The sequence below is a fragment of the Diadema antillarum genome, unplaced genomic scaffold (genome assembly GCF_040938485.1).
Source record: "Diadema antillarum isolate AM-2024a unplaced genomic scaffold, OU_Dant_1.0 scf00000099, whole genome shotgun sequence".
Taxonomy (NCBI): Eukaryota; Metazoa; Echinodermata; class Echinoidea; order Diadematoida; family Diadematidae; genus Diadema; species Diadema antillarum.
In genome coordinates, this window is record NW_027270988.1 from 1,719,270 (window position 1) to 1,746,934 (window position 27,665).

General features: G+C 39.9%; 1 protein-coding gene across 1 annotated transcript; it reads right to left on the reverse strand.

Annotated features, from left to right (window-relative positions):
* Window positions 1-1,424: 1,424 nt before the first annotated feature.
* Window positions 1,425-26,747, reverse strand: LOC139718774 (nitric oxide synthase 1-like). The gene is made up of 23 exons (XM_071630239.1): window positions 26,585-26,747; window positions 26,379-26,506; window positions 22,426-22,556; window positions 21,342-21,504; window positions 20,651-20,742; window positions 19,629-19,770; window positions 19,008-19,147; window positions 15,469-15,643; window positions 13,911-14,012; window positions 13,007-13,201; window positions 12,517-12,614; window positions 11,749-11,893; window positions 11,071-11,175; window positions 10,712-10,770; window positions 8,427-8,601; window positions 7,093-7,316; window positions 5,877-6,070; window positions 5,383-5,552; window positions 5,025-5,235; window positions 3,611-3,698; window positions 3,073-3,364; window positions 2,300-2,491; window positions 1,425-1,634 (listed from the first exon to the last, which is right to left on the reverse strand). Exons 1-23 carry the CDS (start codon window positions 26,745-26,747, stop codon window positions 1,425-1,427), a joined length of 3,594 nt encoding a protein of 1,197 aa, XP_071486340.1.
* Between the last annotated feature and the right edge of the window lie 918 nt (window positions 26,748-27,665).

Below are 27,665 nucleotides of genomic sequence, written 5' to 3' on the forward strand. Positions count from 1 at the left end.
ATACAGTTCAGTCGCATGTGCACATGTAATGGTACAAACCTTGCGAATATTTGGAAGATACAATATTCATGTACATTCCCTCGTCACGATTGATTCCTTCTATAGGCATATCTATGAACTGTTTCAATAAGGATTACATGTTATTATCGCCACAAACAAGGGCTGCCAGTAGTGTGCATGTATTATTCATCCTCACCTAAGGTGTCGGCTAAGTTTCCCGGCCTTTCGCACAGCTGCTACTCCCAAGGTGGCAGAAAATTATTATGTGATTATTTACAACAGTATCATTACGAGTAAGTTTTATTTCTCCCATTGTATAAAACAGAAATTAGTATTATGATATTAAACATACCTACAAATCATGGACATATACATCTGTACATGTATACAAGAGTTTTCATTACATAATTATGTAAATAATATACATATATTTCATGACGACAAATCCTTAAGTATACAAGACTGGGTGGAAGACCGTTTGTCGATGAGCAAATCGCTTGACGTGGACAACAGCCTCTAAGCAAATAAACAATAATTGACCAAAGCAAGAAAATTGAAATATACAGACAAAAATAGCCTGGAGTCGTGAAATATCAAACATGGTGAACATTGGAATACTGTATGGCTACAATACAATCTAATAAGTTCGAAGTAATGTTAATCACATAAAAGACGCAGCTCCCCAGTAAGCCGGCTTTTTTTTATTCTCTACCTGAGTAGATGACTGAATAGCCCATATTCAGCTGCAACAGCTGCTCTTCCGTGGGGTGCAGTTGGATGTGAGGTGGGACCACTTCACCGGATAGCGCACCTAGCTCTTTACGATAAATGAATGAAACTGAATCTTTTACGTGCATGAGTTGTGGCTCTCTCACACACGGGACCTCCATTTTATGTCCTATCCGAGGGACAGAGTGTTTTGCCTCTTGCTAGAGGGGATGGTATGATCACACACAACATTGGTCAGTTAGACTCGGGATTCGAACCCGGGTCCTTTGTATCTGGAGTCAGACTCGCTACCGACTGAGCCAAATCACCGCCTCTACCTACACCTGGCGCTTCTCCTAGACTAATCAGTGGTGGTGAGAAAACGGGGTGAATTTTGCGTAAGGGAGCAAAAACAACAATGTCATGCCAGGGCAGCTTTAAAGGCAAATCTGAACAGTATTATTTATCTTTTTTTTCCTAATTCCTTCTCATCCTGTGTTCTTTAGCATGTAATATCTTGTTATCATGTTTGCTATCATTTTATATCCTATAATTATCATCTCATATCTTGCCTGGAGTCGTCATCACGTCATAGAGTCACCGCTATAGACATTATAGTCTGATCTTACACTTCTTTCTCTTTTTTTATCAGGTCATGGTTACTTTGTAGCCGATTGTTCGCCAGGTGCCAATCAAGTCGCTCCATCAGATTTCTCTCACGGCTTTGCCTGAAATTTTTGAGGTCGTTCAATGTCTTCGACGTTGCCTTCATCCCGTAGACGTTTTCGGGTGGAGGGCTTCGCGATCTCGGGGTCTTCAGTCGACAAAAGGACCTGCTGTCGCTTGGCGGCGCTCTTCATCCTAGTCTGAAACTCTGCTGCTCGACTCGTAACGCCATATATGTCTTCATGGTATCGATTTGTGTCCTTGGTTGGAGAAGAGCATGGAGATTTACACAAGAACAATGAGAATGCCAACTCGTAATAGTTTTATTCATGCGCAGGCTCGGTGCGCAACTCTTAAACAAATTTACGTTTAAAGACGTACCAATATTTAATAAAATGAAAAATGAAATAAAAATGAAATCAACTGGACATCATGCTTCAGTGCTTCAATGCGGTATGGTGTAGTAAAAAATAACAACATTTAATTACCTTAGGCAATAAATCAGTGTTCAGTCTCATTAACATGTATGGCAGTAATCAATAAGTTCACATTTTCTGTTTTAACTTACTTTTGTATTATTACCATATTAATATAACACACAAATTACGCCTCCTCCCCCAATGCACCAATTTGAGGTTGAATTTTGCCGAAAAACAAAACAAAACAAAACAAAACAGAAAATCCATCAACCAACCAAACTACTCATTACGATCTCGCTCATTTTAAAACAAAACGGTGCTGGCTTGATACCTTGCTGTATTTGAACTGTACAAAAGCCATGCTAAACATTTTCACGTCCTGCGCGTTAAGTTGACTATTTTGTTCTAGGCTTTGCAGATGTTCACACTAAAGAGAAATGCGAAAAAAGAAAAGAAAAATAAAACCCAATGACGATAAATAAGTGAAAATCATGACTCATTTTTACCTTCATTCTATTCACGTACTCGTGAGCCTTGCTCGGTGTCATACCGCCCTCTTCGGCGAGGATGCTCTCAAGTGTGGCGCAGACGTCTGCAGCCATCGACACGTCGCCACAGACGTAGAAATGTCCCTCATCACGGCAGACGGTCTGGTAGACGAGCTCGGCCTGCTTGGTCATGATATCCTGAACGTACACCTGACGAGGTTGAGATTTAAAATACAAATAGCTCTTTGTAATCATTCTTTACGATTATGCATCATATAACTCCAAACATGACAACTACAATGCCGTTATAATCTTATCATTATCACCTTTGTTATTGTCATATGATGAGAAATACAAGTTATATAAGTTTTAGCTTCACCATCAATGACATGAAATTTGTCATACAGGGTCTACCTACTGTAATTAAGAATTATATTCAGCAACATCAAAAAAGATTGCAAAAATTCTTTCAAAAGAAGAAGAAGAAGCTGTTCTTCAAGACCGAGAGTGGATTTGGATTTTCATCCACGGCCCGAGCATCCAACACATGCAGCATGGCCAGACTGCAAAGAAAATCACGACATTGGACTGACGACGGGTGACGACCATGAGAAACATACATCGTACATCGAATGACGACCACATCGGAATGACGACCGCATTAGCATCGGAGTGACGACCAATATTTCGGCATCTTCTCAAATGCTAACAATTAGTGTTATTATGATGATTATTGATGTCATAAAAATCCTCTCGGGTATAATTATTATCTTCATAAATATCAGCAGTACCTTCTTCTCATTCGGTTCCCGTGAATACGCCGTCAGATTGCGCGTTAAGGCGCCCTCTTTCGTAGCTTGCTCCTTTTGGTCCTTGTAGATGTTATCGACCTTTGACCCACGGCAGCCGAAGATGAGCGTGACGTCACCGAAGGTTTCAAGCCCGCCCTCGGCGTCCTGCTTGGCCCTGCGTCGCTCGAACTGGCGCTGCTGCCAGAAGGATCTGAAAGGAGCTATGCCTGTTCCTGGACCAACCATGATCAGTGGCTTTGTCCGGTCTGCCGGCATGTGGAAGGTTGGTGCTCTGAGGGCAATGAACAAAATAATGATGTCTTGATTTCAAAATGTAAATTGATAAGTAACACGAATGGAAACGTGTCTGCACTATAGCGAAGGAGGTTTTCTAGAGTATAGTAGGTATGCAGTCAATTCCATTCAGGAACCAGCGGAGATTTATTACATGTATTACAGAGACAGTCACTGTACGACTGGCTTTTGATGAAGGATCTCGGGTTACTACAGGCAGAGTTAAATTAAAAATAAGACTCACCGTTTTACAAAGCAAGGGACGGATTCGTTGATTGCCAGACGGTCCAACCAAGACGAGCACACACCGCGGTGAAGAGGCCCGGATGTACCTTTTGAACGGTAGCAGAGGTAGTCAACATGAACACAAAAAAATCTTCATCTTCATCTTCAGTTCAGTGGAGTTTTGTTTTATTTTTGTATTTTATTTTCAGTCAAGTACGACAAAATTTAACAAATTGTGAGCATTATTATTATAAGCTATATGCACCAATATAAGGAAGCTACTACAAAATGTTTGACTTCCAACTATGTCATTGGTACATGAAAGCTTGATGGAGCTGTAAAGGCAGCACCTCCAGAAATCCCCCATTTTCTGTACTTCAATATTCACATTCTTTCATTACATTTGTAATGATAAGAATGAGCAAGAATGCGGATTTCACATGAAATTACTGCTATCTTGTAGTAGCCAAACTATGATAACCTCTGGGGTAGGGATTGTACGAACCTAGTCGCTAAATCACTGACTAAACACCAAAGACCCAATTTTCTACGCAAACCAATGGTAGGGGTTGCAAAGTGATTACGTTATCTCCTTATCTACACTTTTCATGTGAGATTTCGACCAATATCAGTGTTTCGTGGGGAATGCAGGAACATTCGACTTTCTTTTAACGAGCGATTTAGTTAAGACTTCTGCAGTTGAATTAATTGAATTTACTGGTAAGTGAAAGTGTCCAGAGCTATCAGTATGCCTTTATAATACATTTACTGTAGGTGCCTCTTGACCCATGTTAACTCATCTGCCATGTTCCAAACGTCCGAATACAAAGGACTCGTGCAGTGAGTAGCAACTATGCCGAAAATAATCAAAAATTTACAAGATGTCAATTTCAGTTGATTAGGCCATTGACCCTGGCCGATTCAGTTTACTACGTACGAAACTTTCAAAAACAAAGTTAAGACTAGATGTCAGTCTACATTATTCGTTATTATGTGCAGTCCACGTCCTACATACTCGTGCCATACTAACAATATGTAGGCAGTGAATCGTGGACAAATATTGAATCTGTGCAAAAGGAAGCGCACGCAATATGCGATCGCGATCTACTTTGAATGGCTGTGTCATACATCTTTGCAGGGTTGCCAACTCTCACTCATTGAGAGTGAGACTCACTCACTTTGGTCCTTACTCACTCTAAAACTTTATTTCATTTGGATGAATTTCTATTGATCTCCCTCATTTTGACTCCTAAATTATAGCATTGGCCTATGGGAGTCTCACTCTCAACTAGTTTCCAATGTTGGCAGCCCTGTCTTTGTGATAAGGGTGGCGGTGATCACCACACCATTCAACAGCGCCCTCTTGAGTCCTAGGCTCCATGTGCCTTTAAGGTTTCAGATAATATCATTGGCGTGCCGTGATTGATACCAACCTCTGACTCTATACTCGACCACGGCTACTGTGGCATGGATCTCTCCCGGGTACATCTTGGGACTGGAGGAGATGGAGTAGTAGCGTGGCTTCAGGATCGGTAGCTCGGTCAGCAGGAAGCTGGGGTTTACCTTCACTGACGGGAACTCTTCAAAAACCTCGGGAAGGTTCGGGCTGCGGTCGTACTTCCACACCTCGTAGTGGACACCACCCTACAGGGGAGAGGACGGGAGGGTTCACAACATTATCTGGAGTCGAATAAACGTACCGCCATTTATCTTAACACTTGGAATAAATCAATCACCGGACTATTATCACTGAAAACGTAGTGGGCACGTGGAGGGATAAGCTTCTTTTACCTTTCCGAGCAGGGCCAGTGTCTTCTGTTGCTCCTTGTCCGTGGCCTGGGTTGCAAGTAATCGGAGAAAATCCGGAGTTGGAGGGCTGGTGATGTCCAGATAATTGGAGAGCGCCCTCCGGAGGGAGCATTTAGGAAGGCGCTCCGCCGGATGCCATGCCTTCATCATGCCTGAGAAAAAAAAAATTGAAACCAAAGGTTAAGGGCAAAATACAATGGGAAACTTCGACAAATCATCACCCTCAACATAAAAAAGGAGATGTTGGCACATTCGAAGGGGAAAACTGCACTTAACTTTACCCCGCTGATTGCCAAGTCGAGTAAGCCTATATTGTTGAACACCAACAGACAGAAATTTGAATAAAAAACACACCAAGAAAGTTGTATTTCAAAGTCTCTAAACCTTGTTATACCTCCAGGAAACAGTAAATTCTAAACTCATTTCTGGAAGGGAAGAGACATCTGTATACTTAAAAAAAAATCATTTTCACTAACCGAGTGGTGTCTGAGTCTGCTGTTGAAACTCGACAATGATGACCGTGTCCAGACAGAATTCACTCGAGACAAACCGGAGCGTCCTGTCTACCAGTTCGCTATCATTGGATGGACAGATAGCCACGTGATCACCTGGATCGTAGAGGAGCTTGGGGACGCCCTGTGTGTCGAGCCGGACGAAGATTGTCGATCGTCTGCAGGATAAAAAAAAAGTAGTATGTTATTATACATTGGCCATCTAGATATAAAGCAAGATTCGACATCAGTTACTTTTAGTCACAAAGGAGAACGGGGCTTGCTATAAAAATGAGCACAGAGTGGCGCAGAATACCGAGCACTAAAGATGGTATACATTTTTGACCCATAATTAGATAATGATTTTATTTTTCTTAGTAGGTTATGTGTTTGGCCTGATGGAATACTCAAAATAATTGTGTATTAACAAACCGACAGAATCTGATACTGTCTCCTGCTTTGAAAAGTCACACTAAACTTTAATCACTTATCGAAAAAGACACAATAAAGTGCAATCTTTGCTATATGAAAGAAAGCAATCTACACTTGTAATAAACAAATAGCGAAAAGCGCTCCATATTGACAATAATTTCTTGACGATTCGTCATGCTGCGATAGTATCTGATGAAATGGCTTTTGTATACGTGTGATAGACACAAATTTGATTTTGTTTAGTCATAAATTGATTTGTTTATCCAGAGTGCTAAGCCACAACCTTGGGACAAATTGCTTTAAGTTCCATCTGAAGGACACTAAGTAGTGAGGGGAAAAAAGGTTTTTGGTATATAGTGGGACAAAACCTCTAATTTTCAGTGAGACCGGAGACAGGAATATCGAGATCAATACTTGGTAGTCCGTGACCTTGTCAACTGAATCACAACAAACGTAAGGTGTTATCTTTCAGTTCTTTTTGCAATGTTGCAAAGTTTTAATTCAGAAGAACGGTAGAATACCATTCGATCAATCAATGTTCATTTCTTAGTTCAAACGTGATATGGAGAATTTAACCAGGTAGACTTCTTATACCTGTGGTATTTGTGATAACTGATAGAAAGTCTAGAACAGCAGAGTCAGTTTACGTCCCTTTCGCTAAAGTTCAGAGGTCAATTTGTTGGTACAATCTCGTTCAAAGCAACATTCATCGGCCAGTCTCGCTGATTGAGGTTTGCATGGCCCATGGTAAAGCAATTACAACACTTACTCTGATTGCTTCTCTTGTAGCTCCCTGCGCTCCATCAGACGACAGGACAAGACCGTTCGGTCATGTAAAGTGGACAGGTCAGTGGTCAGTTTCTCGGCCTTCAGGGTCGCTCCGTCCCCTACCGTCAGGCGGAACCGCTGTGGGTTCCAGTTGTTTTTGCTCAGCGCCGCGTTGGCTTCCTCCATGTTCGCTGGGTCCCCGACCCCGAAAGTTCCGCAGGCCACCTGCCGAGATATACCATGAGACCGAGGGGTGTTCGTAAAAAATTAAACGTGCCATTACATGGTCAGCTTCGAAGGTTTCATCACTCATATAAAATTATGAAATTCAAGAGCAAGTGTACGAGGCGACACCGAGGAAGCGAGGATAATGTTCTGACGTGCACTTGAAAAATAAAGGCTTTCCTGAATTACCTACGAATGACACTATGTGTTACAATTGCCTTAGGCATTTTGCCTTCTTAAAAAAAAGTGAACGAGCATCCACAGCCATAAATTGATGATGTACATATTATTTTCCTCTTTTTTTTTTCAGTGCACCGGTATGGCGATTCTGTAAAAAGCACACCTGATCGTTAATGGGGAACAATTCTAATTCGTTAAGGATTGCTGTTGAAGCCTTATCTTTACGAACTTGTAACTTCATAAAGACAGCTCTAAGTTGACATAGAGATTCTATATAACATGTGGCGCTTGGTTAATATCCAAAACGCAAAGTATTAAGGTTGTAAGTGGGTATCTCACGAGAGACTTGGTGGCAACCTGGTGGCGACTCGAATTTCGCTGGTCGCGGAGACGTCTCCGCAACGTCCCCTGGAGATTAGCCTGCTCTCCAGAGAGTCGCGAGAGAATCGAAAATGCTCGATATTTTCGGAGATTTTATTTCCTGTCTCCACCTGGCCTTGGAGACGACTTCGGAAGGTCATCTTATTCGCGGCCAAGTCGCGGAGACTATTTTTTCTTTCCACACCGTCTTGTGGACTTCTCCGCGTCCTTGCGGAGACCTACCGACAATGATGTGGAGACGTCGCCGTGACGTCCCTGCGACATTCGGGCGAATACTCAGTAAGTTGTCACCTTGTTGGGAGACGTCTCCGAAGTCGCGTCCCTGATGAGAGCGCAAGCCGTTTTTTTTTTTTTTTTTTTTTTTTTTTTGGCTGTTTTGAGTCGCATGAGTCGCGGTGACGTCTCTTCCAGTGAGACTACAGTACGTCCTTTAGCGACATACGTCCTTCAGTGACGTTGTGACATTATTTTTCTTACATTGCACTTGGAGCTATTACTATATAATTTAATCATCGCAATTACTACATATCATGGAGAACGACCTTTCACCTCAAACACCTGTCTGGCCCACTTCCGGAAGCTCTCCTCCTGTCCGCCCAGTGCGTCACCCTCTCCCATAGCACTGATCCGCTCTCCGCCCAAACTCTCCAGAAGACGGTCGACAGTGCGCGCGTACGCGCAGAAGTGGGGGTACGCGCGCGACCCCAAGCCGAACACAGAAAACCTGTCATGATTCAAATAAGACAATCAAACATTTAACGAAACAACAGTGACAACAAGCCAGCCACGTAAGAAAAAGAAAGAAAGAAAGAAAAAGACAACTGTTGCTTTTGAATTGCTATGATATTACAATTTCCGTAATATCTAAGAAACAACAACACATAACTGTCGATTGGGCTGAACTCTACGTAGACTTCAAGCTAACAAAAATGACATCACCGCTACTGACGTAAGAATACTGCGATATAATTATCAAGCAAACAAACAAGTAGACAAAGAAACAATCAAACAAACAAATATGCAATACACAGTTATTATGTAGCATACCTGACTTTATCGAGTATTCCCACTTTCTTTTCGCTGTCGAGCAGGCTGGAAGTCGTGCCAGATTTGTCGAAACGCATGGAGCTCAGACTAGAGTTACAAAAAATACATTAGGTTAACTTTCTCTTTTTTTTTAATTCCGTAAATCCTTTTGGCGAGTTATAGTTTCTGTTTTCAAAGATCCTCAATGATACTTTGATAACTATCATCAATACAACACTTTATCTATTTGCATATCAAGTGATGAGTCGACAATACTTTTGTTCTATTTTCGTTTCTATTTCTATCGAAAAGGTGTGAGTGATTTATACAATCCCTCCGACAGAAAATACGGAAGACACGAGACTGTGGCAGCTTTCATTATATGTGAAATGGCAGCTCTGTTTGATATCGAGATATCGCTTGTTTAATAACATTTTTCGTGTATATTAAAGGCATTATTTACCATTTTGCAAGCAAATAAAAACCCAGCTTTAGCGCGTCAAAATGGTTCTAAAATGTCAATTAGGGATAGAAACAACCAATGAAAAATGTTTTCATTATGATCAATGTGAAGTATTGTTAAATATACGAAATATGAACAATCGTTATGATAACATTGTTTCTAGAATAAACCGTCTACAGTTATGATTTACTAAGAAAATTAGTGATACATGGTAGGCCTATATCCTTATATTTTAGCCTTTGTTGCGAAATTTTTATATGGTAAGATGTTTTGCGATACAACTGACCAACACATATGCATCAAAATTAATGTATAACGCGAGCATTTCTAAATCACCGCTCCCAATGGTAAACAATACCTTTATTTTTATTTTTTTTTTTTTAGGCCGGTATTCTTTTTTTTTTTTAAACAGAAACGAATAGCCCAAAATCAAATACTCTTTTTTTTCTGTTTCTTTTTTTTTTGTACAATGATTCCTGCGGTTATGCACAGAAGTAGATACTAGCGAGCTTTAGATCTGCGACGCGAACGCTATTATGACGCAGCCTCCCAGGTTGAAGAATGGGAACGCTGTCTCACGCATGTGCAGAACACTTTTTTAAAACTTACTAGCGTCGCTTTTAGCGTTCGCGTTGCATATCTAAAGCTTGCTAATATCTCCAATAAATGATTTACTAGATACCTCGTATGTACGGCATCTTTGCTCGCGGTCGGTCTTGCGGGTGTTTCCATTCTATAAAACAAAACAATAATAATACATCAAAGCAAGTAAATGTCTCATAGTGACAAAGAATAAGAAAAAAAAAACTATGGAAGAGCTAAATATAATTGATATACACAGCAGATAGTGATAACTTCAGTAAAACGAAGTAAATGACGCGATTGACACAAACTTGAAGGCCCGAATTCACAAAGGTGGTTTAAAATGTGACCGTGGTACAAAGTTAGACCATGGTCTAAAATAACCTTGAAATAGGCGTAGTTTTGAAGTGCGCGTTTGTTACTGGACGTCTGTTGACGTACGCAATCTGCCAATTGTATTTAGGTAGAAGAAATTTGCATAAACCACGGTTTAAATCAAAGTAAACCATCTGCTTAAATTCGGGCCAAAGTTTACGATAGCATAGATATATTTTTATATCATGCACATGATGAAATAAACGACGACTCAATGGCTAAATCTACCTTGGGAATACCGACCGATGTTTCTGAGGTACGGATAATAGACTCTGAAACGAAATGACATGTAATATTGGCTTTACAACACAAAGTTGTCACAACCGGACTAGCTGGTGGTTACCTTTATAGAGGGGAAAAATGTAAGGTTGGAAAGTGGGTTTATTACCTCTTTAGACCGTTTGCAGTATTGTCTCGGCACAAGTCCAACAGACAGTTCCCAAAATTCTGGATTTAGATGATTGATAGGGAAAGAAGAAATCAATATTACAGAAAACATTAATCACTAGGAACATGAAAACAGTTCAAAATAATCGGGCTGGCAAGAATTTTACAAACTTCACAAACGAGCATTAAAATCTGACAAAGTGTGGAAGGTCAATATAACTGGACGGGGTATCGGCAAAATAAGGAAAGCAACATATTATATAAAAATGAACCAAAGCACTAGCATTTGACAACTTTGTCTAAAGAGGGGCTAAAAGGAGAAAGTAAGGATAGAAAAAAAAAAAAGGGTTGAGTACTTACCGCTCCGTTCTCCGGGGCATCTCCATTTCCAAACGTACTCGTGACGACCAGCAGTAGTGACTCGTTCGCAAGATTGGCTACATCGTAGGCATCCATACAGAGCACCTTGGCAAGGCAGTTAAAAGGCAACAGATTCAGGTGTTAACTACCTACCAACTTTACTGGTCTTCCCTCCCCTATTGATTGCCCCCCCCCTCCTATAGTTCCTCCCACTGGGGTAAAAAGATCGAATTCGCTACCCTTCTGCGTATACAAACTTCAACTACTACATAAAGTATGAAATAGATATCAAGTGACATTTATTTCTATGTATACCTGAATGTTGATGAGTGAATGAAATTCCTTTGTCAAAATACACATAGTAACTATTAAAAAGATAAATGCAATATTGGAAAAGGCGTGACACACGGTCATTTTTATCATTATGTGTAATATGAAACATGGTGATTGCACTATCTAGAATGACATCATCATAATTAGCATAATCATTATCTTGATATCAAATGTTTGTATCAGTTAGGTGTGCGATGGATGTTTATTCTTGCGATACTTTTTTTCCGCTGTTTATATCTTAATGTTAACAAATACACCAACTGCAAAGGGACAAATAAAGCTTATGCAAGGATTCAAATCTAAAAAGTCCGGGGCTGATGGTAAAATGCTTCTCTTCCGCCTTACCTTTGCATGAAAGGCATGGCCGAACATCTCACATAACATCCTAGCAAACTTCTCCGAGTTGCCTGTCTCTGTGGCGTACAGAATGGTTGCCTTGACTCTCTTAGCCAGGGCTTTACCCATCAATCTCGTCATGAACATCACCGCTCTGCAAGTAACAAGATATAGATCAACAATTATTTGGATTCCTCGGATGAGAGATTGTCAAAAAATTCTGACTTGCTCCTTGAATACATAAAACACAAGCAAAAACAAAGCCCTTAAAGCGTTTACTTTGACTGTGCATGCCTATTGTGCTTGTGTGTGTGTTTTAGTTTTACCTTTAAAGTCTTACCAATGTAACATATATTTTACATTTATCTCTTTAAAATCAAACAATAACAAACGATGTCTACAAAATGCATGATTTCGTATATACGACGACCGTGCGTCAAAGACGATAGTTTATTCACTTTGATCCTTTCTGTGTCGTGTACGTGGGATGGTGTGTACTATCCTTGTTATGAATTGTCTGTGCATATAGGCACTTAAAACACACAAAGGGCCACGTCTGTGACGTCGTCGACCAGTAATGAATTTGAACTTTACTTCATAGGAAACGTTTTTTTTTTTTGTTTTATAATGACCATGATCAATCCTCATTCTCAGGACGTTTAACATTTCCTCTTCATTATTGTTGTCATCATCCTAGGTGTATTCAATGACCATGCAATATCTGCCTATGAACACTTTTCTGCGCATGTGTCATAGATTGATAGAGTACGCCCTCACGTGACAAGTTGCTTCAGGGTGACGTGCTTTCGTCTCTGTACACAGCGCCCTCCATCTGCCGAGTCTGTGGCCCACGTGTGGCTCTTCCATGCCTCATCCTACCAGTGGAAATATAACGAAAAGACGACGATGGAATTCATATCATGTGCTTGTTAGAGTAAACACACTACGCATAACCTTCTTACGCTACACCCCTCTACTGGTGTTCTATGTATCGGTGGTGGACATGGTAGAGATGTATTCACTGTCACATTATTCTAGCAACTGACTGCGGCCAATGCCTACAGTTACAAGAACAGTAACTTCTCCTATCTGTCTCACGCGAAGACATTTTTCTCAATGTATTATAATACCGAAGAATGTAGTGTCACACATACATCATGTTTGTTTGTTTTACTGGTTTTTTTTTTTTTTTTTGTGTCGTCAGCCTATATTCATGAGAGTGAGCTGTTCATATAAGAGTGAATGAAGCACAGTGTTATAAACTCACCTGGTACTCGAATGAAGGTTTCATGCAATAGTTGAGCATCTCACGATGGAAGACCGGGGTAATGCTGCCGGACATCGGGGGGACGATCCACACCCAGTCCGCTGGACAGCCGCCACGAAGCCTCTGCTCGTTCTTCATGTGCTTCATGAATGACTCAGACGCAGAGTGATGGTCAGTTATAGTCACGTTCATTTTCTACGGCGGGAAGGGGAGGCGGAAGTGCGTTATGCCTACCTAATGTATGTATGGTTTGCTATAGATCTAGGAAAATACATGTCATCGAAGACAGTTATTAACTCTACTCAAATGACTGGCGAGGGGTGTGATAAAAACTAATTTGATAAATAGTTTGCGAAGAGACAAAAAGGACTAAACCTGGAATATTGTCAACATAATTGCAATTGTTCGGTCTTTGTCAAATGTCTCTTCAGTTGTATTACTTGATTTTGTTAATTTACAGATCAGCAGTTGCGATCTTAACAAATTTTAATTTGTAGAGGGAGACAAACTGAAGAAACTCAAACCAAAAACTAATTTGTTTCAATAATGTGTCGGGGCAATTGCAACCTGTCACTGCGTCCAAATAGGAATGCCTCGGCCCCTGCATTATTGCCATTATTTGTTGATAAACTTGCTGGATTATGTGCGGAACTATAAACAACAAGGACGTTGACAACTGGGAATATCGTTTATTAACAGTTTATTGTTTAATTTATTTTGTTTTCGTTAAGCTCATTTGTCTTTTCATAACGAAAGGAGCACATCTCTGTCATTTGTTATCTAACATACTGATGAGATTTGATAGCAAGTTTTTTCAAATCAAATTGTAAAGGGATGTCTACCAGATAGGATATTCTATACCAGTAATCATCATACATAATACTATCTACACAGATATACCAACCTGGAAGCTATGGAGCACGGCCACATTGGTCTCAACGAGAGCCTGGTCCCTCCAGAGAGTCGAGTTTGTACTGGTATCCAAACCCATGCTTCTCCCCACTCTCTGTTGTATAAGACATACACACATTGCAGTAATCATACAAACAATGTCTGAAATCCTGAAGGATCACTATAAGTCTATAGTTTGCGAAGAGACAAAAAGGACTAGACCTGGTATATTGTCAACATAATTGCAATTGTTCGGTCTTTGTCAAATGTCTCTTCAGTTGTATTCTTTGATTTTTTTTCTTCTAATCTCAAAAGGTTATGGCAATGTCTTTATCGGCAGCTGGTGCAGAGTATACCAGATGACTTTTGAATAAAATTGTTTGATGCAGTAACCTTCTTGCTGCAAGGGTCATTCTACGTATTAGAATCTGTAGACGATTACTAAAATGTTGCAAGTTGATTCACTACAATTCGCGTATCGTTCATTGTCGTTAATTGTCGATTCACTCGCCATCTGTCCTGTTTATTATCACGTATACAGTGAGCCGCCATGGATGGAGTAAGCCATAAAAGATAGGGATTCAACGACGATCTCCACTAAAAATGGCGTCATTTTTAACGATAAAGTTTTGAGCTAAACAACTTGGCAGAGGTATTTCTACACTTATTTATTAACTTCTGAGTGACAATGAAAAAGATCCATCGGTCAGAACATTCTGTGAGAACACATGAAAGAAATGACTAAACAGGCAACTCTCATATTAACCCAGAAATCAGTCAATAAGTGTAGAAGTATTCCTGCCAGATTATTTTGCTCAAAACATATTTGTTCAAAAGTTACGCAATTTTGATTGAGGGCGGATTTACTCTTTTATTGTGTGCAGATCCGGGTATGTTGTGAAACTTTGCCGGGGGGGGGGGGGGGGGGGGGTTCGCATGCTGTAGTAGGTAATACATGTATTGATTTTGATCTGTCTGTCATACACATAGGAATGCGTTTCATAGAAACAGCTTTCGTTTTCAACACATTACAGCAGAAGCTTAATGATCGGTATCTTGTCCGAACGTATAATTATCTGGAAATTAATTGTCATCACTCGTGGGTATTGTCCATAGTCCATTATGGAATTCCGAGAATCCACATTCCTGTGGTTTGGCTCTACATCTTCTTTTGCATGTTTTGTAATTGCCACTGTTAGCCTTTTATTAGTTAGGGGAAAGAGTCTTTGATATAAGCAAGCATTTCTAAGCTATACACAGTTCTTTGTTTCGGGTGCGGAATTTCAGAGGCCTTAAATTTGACAAATTTATAGTCCTTAGATTTTATAACATACTCGAGGTGATTGACGTGTCCTTTACTCTCTCATATTGGGACGTAACATGATACTGAAGTTTCTCCTTGATTTGCGAAGATTAAGAAATTGAGTCTGTTTCATTCCATCTTTCTACAAATTAAGATATGCGCTGAAATGCAGAGATACAAATTTGATAAAGACAAGAAGATAATTTCTGCTGAATGAAATTGATGGGTTTAGCGAAGTCACAAAGCAAGAGCTTAAAAACTGTTGTACCTTGAGCATATTCAGTCTGTTCTTGTCGCACAGGTTCCTGGCCCCGATCTCTGTACCCATGTACCAGCCGTTGAAGGGGCAGGCGGTGAACTCCAGGCCACCGAGGTCGAGCATCATGTTGGAGACGGCTGGCACGGCGTACCACTTTAGCCCCAGCTCCTTGAACCATGGGTACCTTTATGTTCAAGACGTAGGATGACTAACAAAATGCTGTGCACTGCCCAAGAAAACGTGCCTATACCAATATCGTGCGTCTAAGGCTGCGTTCACATAGAAGTATACTACTAAGCATTCGGGTATTCGGTGCTCGTTTTCGAGGGCACGCGAATAGCTTGAATCGAAAGATGTTCAAAATAGCGCTGGGCCTCTCCCTCCACCACACTATCCTTTGGAACCTTGTGATACACAGACATACAGATTAAAAGACGTCAATCAAAAGATATACACTTTAGGGCCCTGTTTTATGAAAAGTTAAAATTGAAAATATGTGACCCGCTACAACAAAAGGATCCGAAAGTCGGGGGAGGACAATTTTCTGAAAATGGCATGACATTATTCCCTTAGTCTTCTACTTTAATTTCATATATAGCACAGCTCATGAAATTACTCGGTTGCGGAGATATCGATGATTTTATTAGTGCATGTCAAGTGGTAAAGGAAATCAGAGTTTCGAGAAAAACGCCTTCAAAGTTTCCCTTTCGACGCTATCATGATCAAGGGGACGCGAGACAGTTTTCACCGCTTGACAATGGAAGGCATGCTCCTAGCGACCTCCGCGATGTTCATTCAAGCTTAGAGCCAGCGGTCTATGCACGACCAATCAGTAATCAGTACTGGGTGCCCGAATAGCGAATAGCGAATAGCGAATAGCGAATAGCGAATAGCGAATACCGTATACTTCTATGTGAACGCAGCCTTACAGTGCAGGCACCAAGGGGATTTCCTATGTTCCACACCTTTACTGACAATGACTGAGACGCCAATAGCTGTAATGGTAACAGTACAGCAGGCAGTTAATGGAAGGAGGTGATCACCAAGACAGATCTCAAATATGATGATAACGAAAGCACAACCTCTTCTTGCAAAGGTCGTCTCTTATACAGTCCTTCAAAATTATATCAAATCAAATCAATTAAACAAAGTCAAAATCGGATCAATATAAGGTAGATCAAATCGAATCAAATCGAATCAAATAAAAAATCTTATTACAGGAGAAATTGACCAAGTGCTTTTAACGTCGAGAGACAATGAGAAATATTCTCCAGAATCTCCCAATTCACTTAAACCTACGATAACAGCTTCGTATTTCATCATCAGGGTGTGTGACCCTTGATACACCCCTCAGACCCTTAGCTACCCCCATATACACACACGTCATGCACACACACACACGCATACACACTAACAAACATTCCACTGTCGCTGGAATGTACTGCACTGGTTGTATGGATTTTTCAATTTTGTTTAATTCTTTCACTCGAAGGTTGTGCCTTGTCGATCATTTCTAATGATTTAAGTAGGTGTGGCATTACTCGTTTTATGCACCGTTCTTTTATGTTCTTTAAAAGTACTTAAACTGACAAATCGCGTTCCACTTGGCTCCCTATTACTGCCGACGCTCCCCCGAGAGGCAGGGCACAATGCGGCCGTCCCCTGAGACACGCTCACAAAGATCGCTGTTATCCAGAGCGGATCGATATTGAGGATGCCGCTGTCGGCACTGTCCGAACTATTTTCCGGGCCTCCTTTTCGCTGTTGCATGTGTCACATGCACTTCTGTTCTATCGGTTTCATCATCATTATCATCATCATCATCATCATCTCCCTTTTATCGATATTATACACTTTTACCTCTCAGATGTTCTTCTATCTCTTCTTGTCGTTGGTGTGTAATTATTGATTTTTTAACTATTATGATAGCTGATGATGTTTTATCACCTAATATACGTTAGCCATTTGGTAACGCACTTTAGGACAGTTCCACAGAGGATTGAGAACAGTGTAATGTATCTTAAAGTGAACATGACAGCCACATGTTACGACACGTGTAAATTCCTTTTGTTTTTATTTGTCGATGCGTTTCGATACTCGTAGACAATGATTGGTCACAAACCATGTCCGTCACGCATCGCTCCGAGAAGAAACATCTGGATTAAAGCATGGGAGAGGAGACATTCTCTCCTCATTTGCTTGTTTTGTTTTGATTTGTTCAATGGTCCCTTTGTAGAGGTGGTAGACGAAGATTAATGTCTTTCGGAAAATTATTAAGGTTCGATAGGGAAAGGAATCAACAGTGACACGACGATGATGACTTTATCACATCCCGATTTTGTTTATCACAGATGTCAAATGACAGTTTGACTTAGATTAAAAAAAAAACTGTAACAAATATTTCAAAATGAGAAAGTAAAGTTTTACCTGATAACTTTTTAAAGTTATTGCTTTTAACGTGACACCGATGCATACGTAAGTGACTCCGAAATGATACATTAAAAACCAATACATGAGTTCATACTGAGCTCTGGGAAAGGTTTGTGGACTTTATATATATGGACGCCATGTGAATCCTCACATCTCAAAATGGAAAGTGAATAGCTTTTCTTTGCTTTAACATGTCTGCAAGTATCTAATTTTTTAATGGGTGACAAGACATATTCTCCTGCGACAATTGCTTCTTATTTTCTCCAAGGAATTAGGATAAGGGTTAGGCTTGTGATAAGGTTTAAGGTTAAATTTGATGGGATGGTTTAATAGGATAAGGATTAGAGTTATGTTTGTGGGTAAAGTTAATGTTAGCTTGCAGATACTGCATTTCATGGGAGCAATATTGTCGCTGGAGCAAATGTCATGGAATCGTTTTACAGATATTGCTGATATTATTTGCATATCAACGAACCCTAACTTGCCGTCAATCTCTGAGGGATGAGGGAATAATGTAATGAAACTTTCTGATGGGCACACATTTTGTTTTGTAGATCCGACACGCAACACAGAATATGCAAACAGACAGACACACACACGATGAGACATAGAGATAAAAGAGCCATTGCTGCTATTCTAGAGGTCCCTGGTTCGATTCTGCTGCCAGCATTAGAATTATGCCCCTGAGCTGGGTCCTTTGATCTCTATGCCTTGTCTTTCGGTCCTCTGGTAGGTTGCTCATTGAGCAGTAAAGTGGATTTTTTGATGGATTTATTCATCCAATACTTCATAAAAACCGTACAAACAAACAGAGAAAGTACACAACATATAAGTACAAATACGTTACATTCAAATTCATGTCGTCAAGTGTGTATAAAGTAACTGACATGTCTGCAATGGATACAAAATATAAACGTCAACATGAAAAATTATGAAGCGTTAGGAATTTGACAGGAAGGCGGAGCCTTATATGAAGCCAAGTCCTGTAAAGTGCTTCCGTAATTGCTACTTAAAATATATCAAAACACACACATACAAACAGAGTGAAAGAGAAAGAGATTTAGATATAATATTAATGTGAGAGAAACTTCATCTACTTCCAATCACGTGCGACTTACTTGGGGTGCTCGAGTGGCACTTCAAGTACGAGGTCGAGTGGAATCTCGAATACTTCCGGGTCACCGCCGTCTACTTGGAGGACCAATGGGAGGAGGTCAAAAGGACCCCCTTTCCCTTTCCATCCGAGCCTCTGGCACACCTGCAATAAAAATCATTCAATATTCTTGACCTTGATTTTAAAAGGCTGACATATCTATCTTTCTGTCTCTGTGTCTGTCTCTCTATCTATCTATCTTTCTGTTTATTTATTTATATATTTATTCATCTATCTATCTATCTATCTATCTATCTATCTATCTATCTATCATCTATCTTTGTGACTGCATATCCATCTATCTCTATAACTATATCCGTCTCTTGCAGGTTTTTGTAATCCAACGCAATATTCTCGCAGAATGAAATTACACATTGTGTACCTGTCTTTAAATGTGAGTGCTGAGTGATGCTCTGAAGGTCTTTGACCTCTTGAGTGCCATGTTTATTTCCTGTCCATGATCGTGTGTGAGATTTGTGCACATTTGACTCATTGACAGAGAAATTGTTAAATACAACTACAGTGATTATGAACACAGTCAGGTGGAAATAGCAAGAGAACCAGTACAAACATTATTTGTACATACCTCGGTAAACTCTACCCCGATTGGGTCTCCGATAATAGATCCATCTTTCTGTTTGTACCCTGCGTAGCTTATCAGCTGCCTGTTCCACACCCGGAAGTCACCCCTGTGACCTTTGCGATGGGGGAAGATTGTGATGGCTGACCTGTCCGACGGCACGGTGAAAAAAAAAAAAACAGATCGTTTGACTACCTACAGACCTCAAAATTTCTCATGCGACACTCGGTGTTCAGAGTCAACACCGAAAAAAAAAAAAAATGGCGCTGATGCATCAAGTGGTCAATCCGATAAATGCACGTAAAGACCATTTTGATATAATTTATGAGATACAGGAGTCAACAATGCATCATATTTTTCTTTAATACGTTTGCAGTCACAACAAGGAGATACCTTTCATAATCAACATTCATGCATTCCCTTAGTTTGATCATGATTGTCTAGGGTATCTCAATATTGGGATATGGACCCTACACTTACTGCTTACCTGGAAGCGACACTACAACTGAGCTAAAGCCAGTTCATGGCAGTGAAATGCCGCACATTGAAATACTACCTAACTCTTTTTGTGCCAGGGACGTTGGACAGTGTGTACACTGCTACAATGGGGTTTTCTGTGCCATGCGGCTCTCAAAGCACGTAAAAGTCAAATGCTCATCTCTGTCTAGTTATCTCTTGTTTAGTAAATGACTGATGAATCCAAGGGAAGTCAAGTAATCTAGTAAAGAGAAATAGTATTTATTGATTATGATGTAATCTTGATTCAAATTCGTGTCAGTTGTGTCCATCGCCTTGACAAAATACAGTACCATAAAAAACGTTAAAACTCCTCAACGTTCTACAACGGAAATGTAGCTGAATGAAAATAAAGGGAATGTCTCTGACAATAAATATAAGTCGAACTATGAAATGTATCATCAGGGATAACGGATGATATCATTCAACAAGAGATAATGTAAACAAAAAGAGAACACTCGACATCGTCACAGAGGTTAAAAGGTCATGGAATCTATGCATGTGGTCTATACCTGATGTTGCCTTTGTTCGTAGCATAACTCAGATGTCTGCACACAGCACAAAACATCTCTTGAGGAGTCTGAACACTGCGGGCATCAAATATCTGTTAAAAACAATAATCAATACACTAGTTGTCAGGTGATTGTCGCAGCATATCTCACGAGCCTGTCAATTCCCGACAGACGAAAACTTTTCAAACTCAGTCCTCACACAGAATAACATTAGTATTGTGGTGTGTGTGTTTTTCTTTTCGTCTTGAATGGAAAATAGCTCACATTCAGAGAGAAATTACAGATGCTGCATCAACATTGTTTTATCTGTCACTCTTGCGAGATAACATGCTATTGATTATACATTTCTAAAATTAACCCAACTGTGAAGAAATTACATGTATCCTCAATAAATTTCCTACTGGAAATTATTGGTTCAATTCAAACCTTTGCTTTTATTGACGACACTGGCATCCTAAATTGCTGAACGTTATACACCAAAGAAAGGAGAGAGAGAGAGAGAGAGAGAGAGAGAGTAGCAGCACTTCAAAATACGTCACCGTGACAATATTTTGATTTCCCGTGACAAGCATAGAATAAGAATTAACGAGTCTCTGAATTTTACGTTGACAACGATACTATTTTACTATTTTAAATCCATTCGTTTTTTCTATGTTTTATCAAGCACTTCGATCATTCAATATCCATTCACCTGTAGATTATTCCATTGAATGCGGCCAATACAGCGAGGTGCGTTTCTCCATGCTGTCTTTGCTCCAAAAATCAGCTCGGCCTCAGTCAGTTCGTAGGATCCAGTCTTTTCAATCGAGTCCAGGACTGCTGCAAGTCTCTCTGTGTGATCTGCACTGTGTGCCCTGGTAGGTGGCAATCCAGATATTTATAGTGATAAACAGCACACTCTTGAACTTTCTAGAATCTTCAAGATATGTACTTTAAATGATCAGAGCACATCAAAAGTTAAGCCTGTTCAAAACATTTGAAATGATTAGTCTAGATGCTGACAACGTACTTCAAAGGTGGGAAGTTGGAGGGACTTCAGAATTGATTAATAAACAACCAGCCAGAGAATTGTTAACGTCAAATGATTAGACACAGAGAAAATAGCATGAGGAGAGACAAAATGCATTAAAGGGACGAATAAGAAGACGAGTGTTAAGAGTAGGAGAGAGAAAAACAGGAGAAAGAAAAAAAATAGCATGTGACCACAAGAGGAATGCTGTAGCGAAAATATCTATCTTAAAAGTTTGGTGTGTAAGTGGTTGTATTTCATTTCAAGACAAGTGATAAGGAAAGCTTTCATACATTTGTTTCCTCTTTCCCTCTTCATGTCTGTAACTGTAGTTGGGTCAAGATTTCGTATTTCATTCGTCATTTTTTTTTTCAAATAAAACTAAAAATCCCATTGACGTTTCGGTCATCTGTGTGCAACATCTTTTAAAAACTCAGAAAAACGGTGCGGGGTCATCCCACGAGACCGAACACCCACGTCGAGTCATGCAGCTCACGACTTCGACATTGAAAAAAGGTCCGTTAGTCACACAGCCCAAGAGTCATACACCGAGTTCTACATGAGGCAAATACGGCCCATGAGTTCGACACTACTGACAAAAACAGCCCACGAGTTCGACATTACAACTCGGGGCTTAATGTGTCGGCCTCCTAATGGGCCTTGTTTGCTTATAGTGCCAAACTCATGGGCTGTATAACTCGAGGGCTGTATGATTCGTGGGTGGGTGTCGGTCTCGTAACGTGTACGCAGCGGTGCTTTGGCTTACCCCTTGACGTGTGTGTAGTACTGGTTGATGAAGTCCTCCGCTTGGAACAACACCTCCTCATTGGACCGAGAAGTTTCTCTTGGCGGGAACATAACGGACCCCATGCATCTTTTCTCCGTACATTGCGTGTCCTGGGACAAATGATTCATTATTAAGAAAATGAGACAAATTTTACTAATAGTAACGATTCACACTTGGTGAGACTCAAATAAAGCAATTTAGGTCAGTAAAAGAGCGACATATTACTTTAAAGGACAAGTTCACCTTCATTAACATAAGGATTGAGAGAATGTAGCAATATTAGTACAACACATCATTGAAAGTTTGAGGAGAATCGGACAATCCGTTCAAAAGTTATGAATTTTTGAAGTTTTTGCGCAGTCACCGCTGGATGAGAAGACAACTGCCGTGTATGATGTAACATGCGTACAACAACATAAGAAAAATATAAGGAGAATTTCACAAAATTTCATCTTTTGAAAAAAGTACACATTCCCTTGACTCGTTACTGACATATGTTATGGGTAATATTATTCCCATTGACTTTAGAAAGAGGCAAATCAAGTGTTCTTTTATTACGCGAAAAAAAGTGAAAATATGTTGAATTTTCTTTACATTTTCTTTATACTGTTGTACTCATATGACATCACGAGCCTTAGTAGTCTCCTCATCCAGCGGTTCCAACACAAAAATTTCAAAAATTCATAACTTTTGCATCGATTGTCCAATTTTCCTCAAACTTTCACTGATGTGTTCTACTAATATTGCTGCATTCTCTCAATCCTTATGGTTCTGAAGGTGAACTTGTCCTTTAAGATTAAAATATGTATAGAAAAAGAACTTTAATGTAGTGTAAGGTGCACTTTGTAGCTGACAAAAAAAAAATCTCGAATCAAAAATGATATCAACCATCACTATTTTGATCAAATCATTATTTAGTGTAATAATTCTTAGAAAAGCAACATTATCTTACACTGCAATTTTCTAGAGAAGTTTTTTTTTTTAAGTTATCTACTCTATTTTCTGTCATTTGTAATAGAGTTATGATTCTATATCTTGATGGACAATGCTAAGTTATATCAACGATTAACACTTAAGATTGTAGTCGCATTTGAAAATCACACTTTGGTGACGATCATACTGTCTTTAACCTACTAAAATTTCATGGTCAGGGTAGATATCATTTTACACTTGGGACATCTTGATATCGTACATACAACCATCATAATCATATTCATACAAAAACTGCGATGAGGGAAAGATAAAAAAAAAGAAATCCATGAATGTGTGTAATGAGTTCAAACAATGCCTTAAGTTATTCCATCCAAAGTTCTAGTGTTAGCTTGCGCCACGTACCGTGTTCATCTTGTATGAGTTGTATACTGTTTTTAATGTATCTTTATGATATTATATTAGATGATTTTAATGTTTGAAGATGCTGCGTTCTGAGAAGACAGAAACTTCAAAACTGTGGGTGAATGCATGTATTAAATGCTCTGAAATAACAACTTAAAAAGTTTCCGCAAACTATTGACGTGATCCATGTTCTCAGGGCCGAATCTTTCCGCTCCGCTCCCATTCTCGCGGCGGAGGTCTGTGGGAGCTTACAGCACAATTGACGCAATCCTCTAGGGACAAGTAGGAATCTTCCTAAGCAGATTAACTCTCGATTGTTCGCAATTACCCAAACAATTTCTCCTCTTCTGCACAAATGCGGATATCTCTGTTGTCCATTCATCGGCTCTTTGAGAGTCATTAGAAATCAAGCAAATCTTTAGTAATCATTCGGGACTCGCTATTGATTCTTTCGGCTGACAGTTCAGCTCCTCAGGCGATGTTCACCAAGTGACTACCAAGGAGACCAAGATGTATCTGTATGATATGAACGAAGGATACCCCTTCTGCGCCGCATAATCTGCGCTTTTCTCATAAAACTGCGAATGCAAAAATTGTGACAATGAAGAAACCTGACTCAAAGTCAAGAAGTCTGAATACGGTCATTTTTTTTTTCGAGAATGATATAATTGTACCGATTAGAATCGAGACACTTCCCATCTATCTCTCATTTTTCTTTGATTATATCTAATTCCTTATGTTTTTCCCTTTCCTCGACTCTTCTTTCATTATTTTGAAAATCAACAAGTTTACCCAAGCCCTCTCTTACATGAAAACTTTACAACTGAAGACTGAACGATTTGTTAACAGCGATGTTTGAAGGACACCGCCAGATTTCTACAATCAAATATATCGTGTGAATACAAAAGATGACATTCAGATATTGTTGAATAAAGGCCTATATAAATGACGGAATTTTGGAAGTTTTATAATCTGGGGATAGCAACACAGGGCTCAAAAGGGCTAGGTATTGAATTAACAAGAGATTTAAAAAGTTTGGAATAAGACCGTAAATTTTGCTCTACAGCATCATTCTAAATGATGATTTAGACCAGAGTCTTTTAGTATGAAAATGAAGTCAAGAGTAGAAAAATCTGGCACATTGATACAAGACAATGCTTTCGGTTTGACCGAGACGGGATATAAATCCATATCATGTTGCTGTTAAAATGTACTGTGGTGCGAAAAAATGCAATAATATAACAGAAATCACATCTAATACTATCAGGTGCAACTTGCAATTCTTTCTCCCATTAAAGTTTTCCCTTTATAATGAAGAAATACTTTATTTCTCACTTGTGGATGGCCCTCACTTATTCAGGTTACTTTGCTGTTACTTTGAAATTAAATCTATTACATCGCAAACAGTACAACACTGTAAATGATCAAAGTAAAAAGTTTTTTTATTGAAGTTTGATTTTGCATTTATAAGACATTATTGCAGTCGGTGTTTTGAGCCTTAGGCATTTGCATAACCATTGTATTTTATATTTTGTTTTTATAATGAGCACTATAGGTCTATTCTAGGAATTAAAAACAAAATATGCATTACACGTATGATGCAGATATTGCGTTAAGACCTCGGAAAAGTTAACGGCTCTGCCAAATTGTAGGTCACTATGGGCTAAAAGCATTTCCTTCGAAACTTTTCTGCACAATGTGCAAGGGAGGAGTAGTGTCTCGAAAGCACATGCGCATGTCGTGCGCGCAATCCACCGGTTCATCAATTCCCCCTTTCCTTACGATATTGCGCAACGATGAATATTCATGCTCAGATGGTTTTGTAACGATTATGAAAGTGATTCGCAGCTGATACTACACTGCGTAACACCAAACAATGTAACTTCCCTTAAATTTCTTACCAATCGGTTGCCAGAATGAAAGTTATGTAAAGCGATATTGGAGACACCTTTAAGCTTTCTCAATGCAGGCTGGTATTTTTCTTCCCAAGTACAACGCGAGATAACATCCGTGTCACTGGCTTTGTAAATTCGTTGCCATCTTTTCATTTCCGCATTGTGTCGTTGAGAATTATGCTTAAAACAAAGAGTGGAGACAGTTGTAGAAATATGATATCTAAATCTGAAAATCACGGCGACAATAAAAAGAAACCTTTACCTGGCATCATCAGAAAGATATTAGATGAATATCGCTGAACCGTTTTTTTTTAATCAGAACACTTCTACGAATGGAAGAAAGACAAATCAATCACATCTATATGGAAAACTAAATATACTATTGGACACAGCTCATGCATATTGGTGCCTTCAACGCTGAATCTGTTAAGACTGTGTGCTCTTGATGTGGTATGAGTACAGGTATTAGCTTAAAGTTTATAGAGGATGGACAGCAAAAAGAACTTTCTTACACAGACTTTCTGTGGTATTTTGAAATGCTACGATATATGAGGGTTTGCAAGCTTTTTAGCATGCATTTACAGTGGATTAAAATTGCGCATGAAATAAAAAACTTGGAAATAACGTGTAGTCTACGAAAAATTAAAGAAATGAACTAATACTTCCACACAAAAGAAAATTGGGTGATTTTGATCTACTTACCGTCAAAACTTTTCGATGCAAACTGTCTGCGTATTGCTTTCCACTGGATAAGTCATGCAACTTTACGTATTTTGCTCGCTCCCTGCTAAACGGGCACATGAAACCAGTACCACTTTGACCGCTAGATGACAGTGATAAGGGGGACAGTGGTGATGGTGGTGATGGTGGTATTGGTGGTAGGGGCAGTGCTGGTGGGAGTGGCAGCGGTGGTGGCGATTCCACATTTCGCTTGACCACCGTTTCGGCCGAACTCTCTCCGGCTTGTAAGGAAGTAATGGGGTCGGTCTGGACGGACATCTCGGTAGTGGGCACAACGGTGGCCACTCCTCCCGTCTGGACGCCGCTTATTTCTCCGTTGACCAGTTGCATTTCGGACTGGTCTCGTGCTACCCCTTGAAGAATAAACTTTCCTCTTCCACAAACGAACGCCTCTGTTAACATGACGAACCCTATTGATGGTACAACGCTTGTCCAGTTTCCAGCGAAGGGATTAGTTCTTCCCTAGTAGAGGTGAATGGCTCAGGTGGTTTAAACTTATCTTTGACAACCTGTCCTCTGTTATTTAGCTAAGTTTGATAAAGTTTGGGTGAAAAATTCCTCTTTCCCCCTTGATATTACTAATGTGGCCGCTGGCTAAAAGAGAATGACAACTCTCCTGAACGGTTACTGACGCGAAAGGATGATGCGAGGTGGTAGCTGGAGGAGTCGTAACCTAGGGCTTTGTTCGAAGACGATCGACACAGTGAGTCGGAACTCCCTTGACTCTCCAAGGACCTGATGGCCAATGCAAGGCTGTTGCGATAACGCCACTGCGCAGAATTGTCTGACCGTTGTGTCGCAGAGACGGCTCTTAACTTTGGTTTTAGACAGACGACTTCTTTGCCTCGTTTCCAATCCTACCTGTCTCAATCAATTTCGTAGGACGTAAATCTTCACGCTAGCACGGTTGTTGACTTGAAGTCGAGCTATATAGAATATAGCGAGTGTTATATAATTTTCTGCTCGAAAGTTGAAGCAGATTGTTCCACTTCGGAGCTCACTCCCGTCAGAGTCGCCTTGTACTGGAGAGATTTGGTAGAGTACTCAATAAAATGAAACAATGGAGCTAAGCACTGTCGATCGAAAAAAACGAAAGTGTCGTGAGCATCAGTTTAAATGACATGCGCAACTAGATCAACGATGTGCAGTTCTTGAAATATGTTTCCGCATCGTCTTTGCAGCTACGATCGACACCAATGGGAGAAGGAACACAAAACAAAAAACCCATACCAAACGACACATATTTTC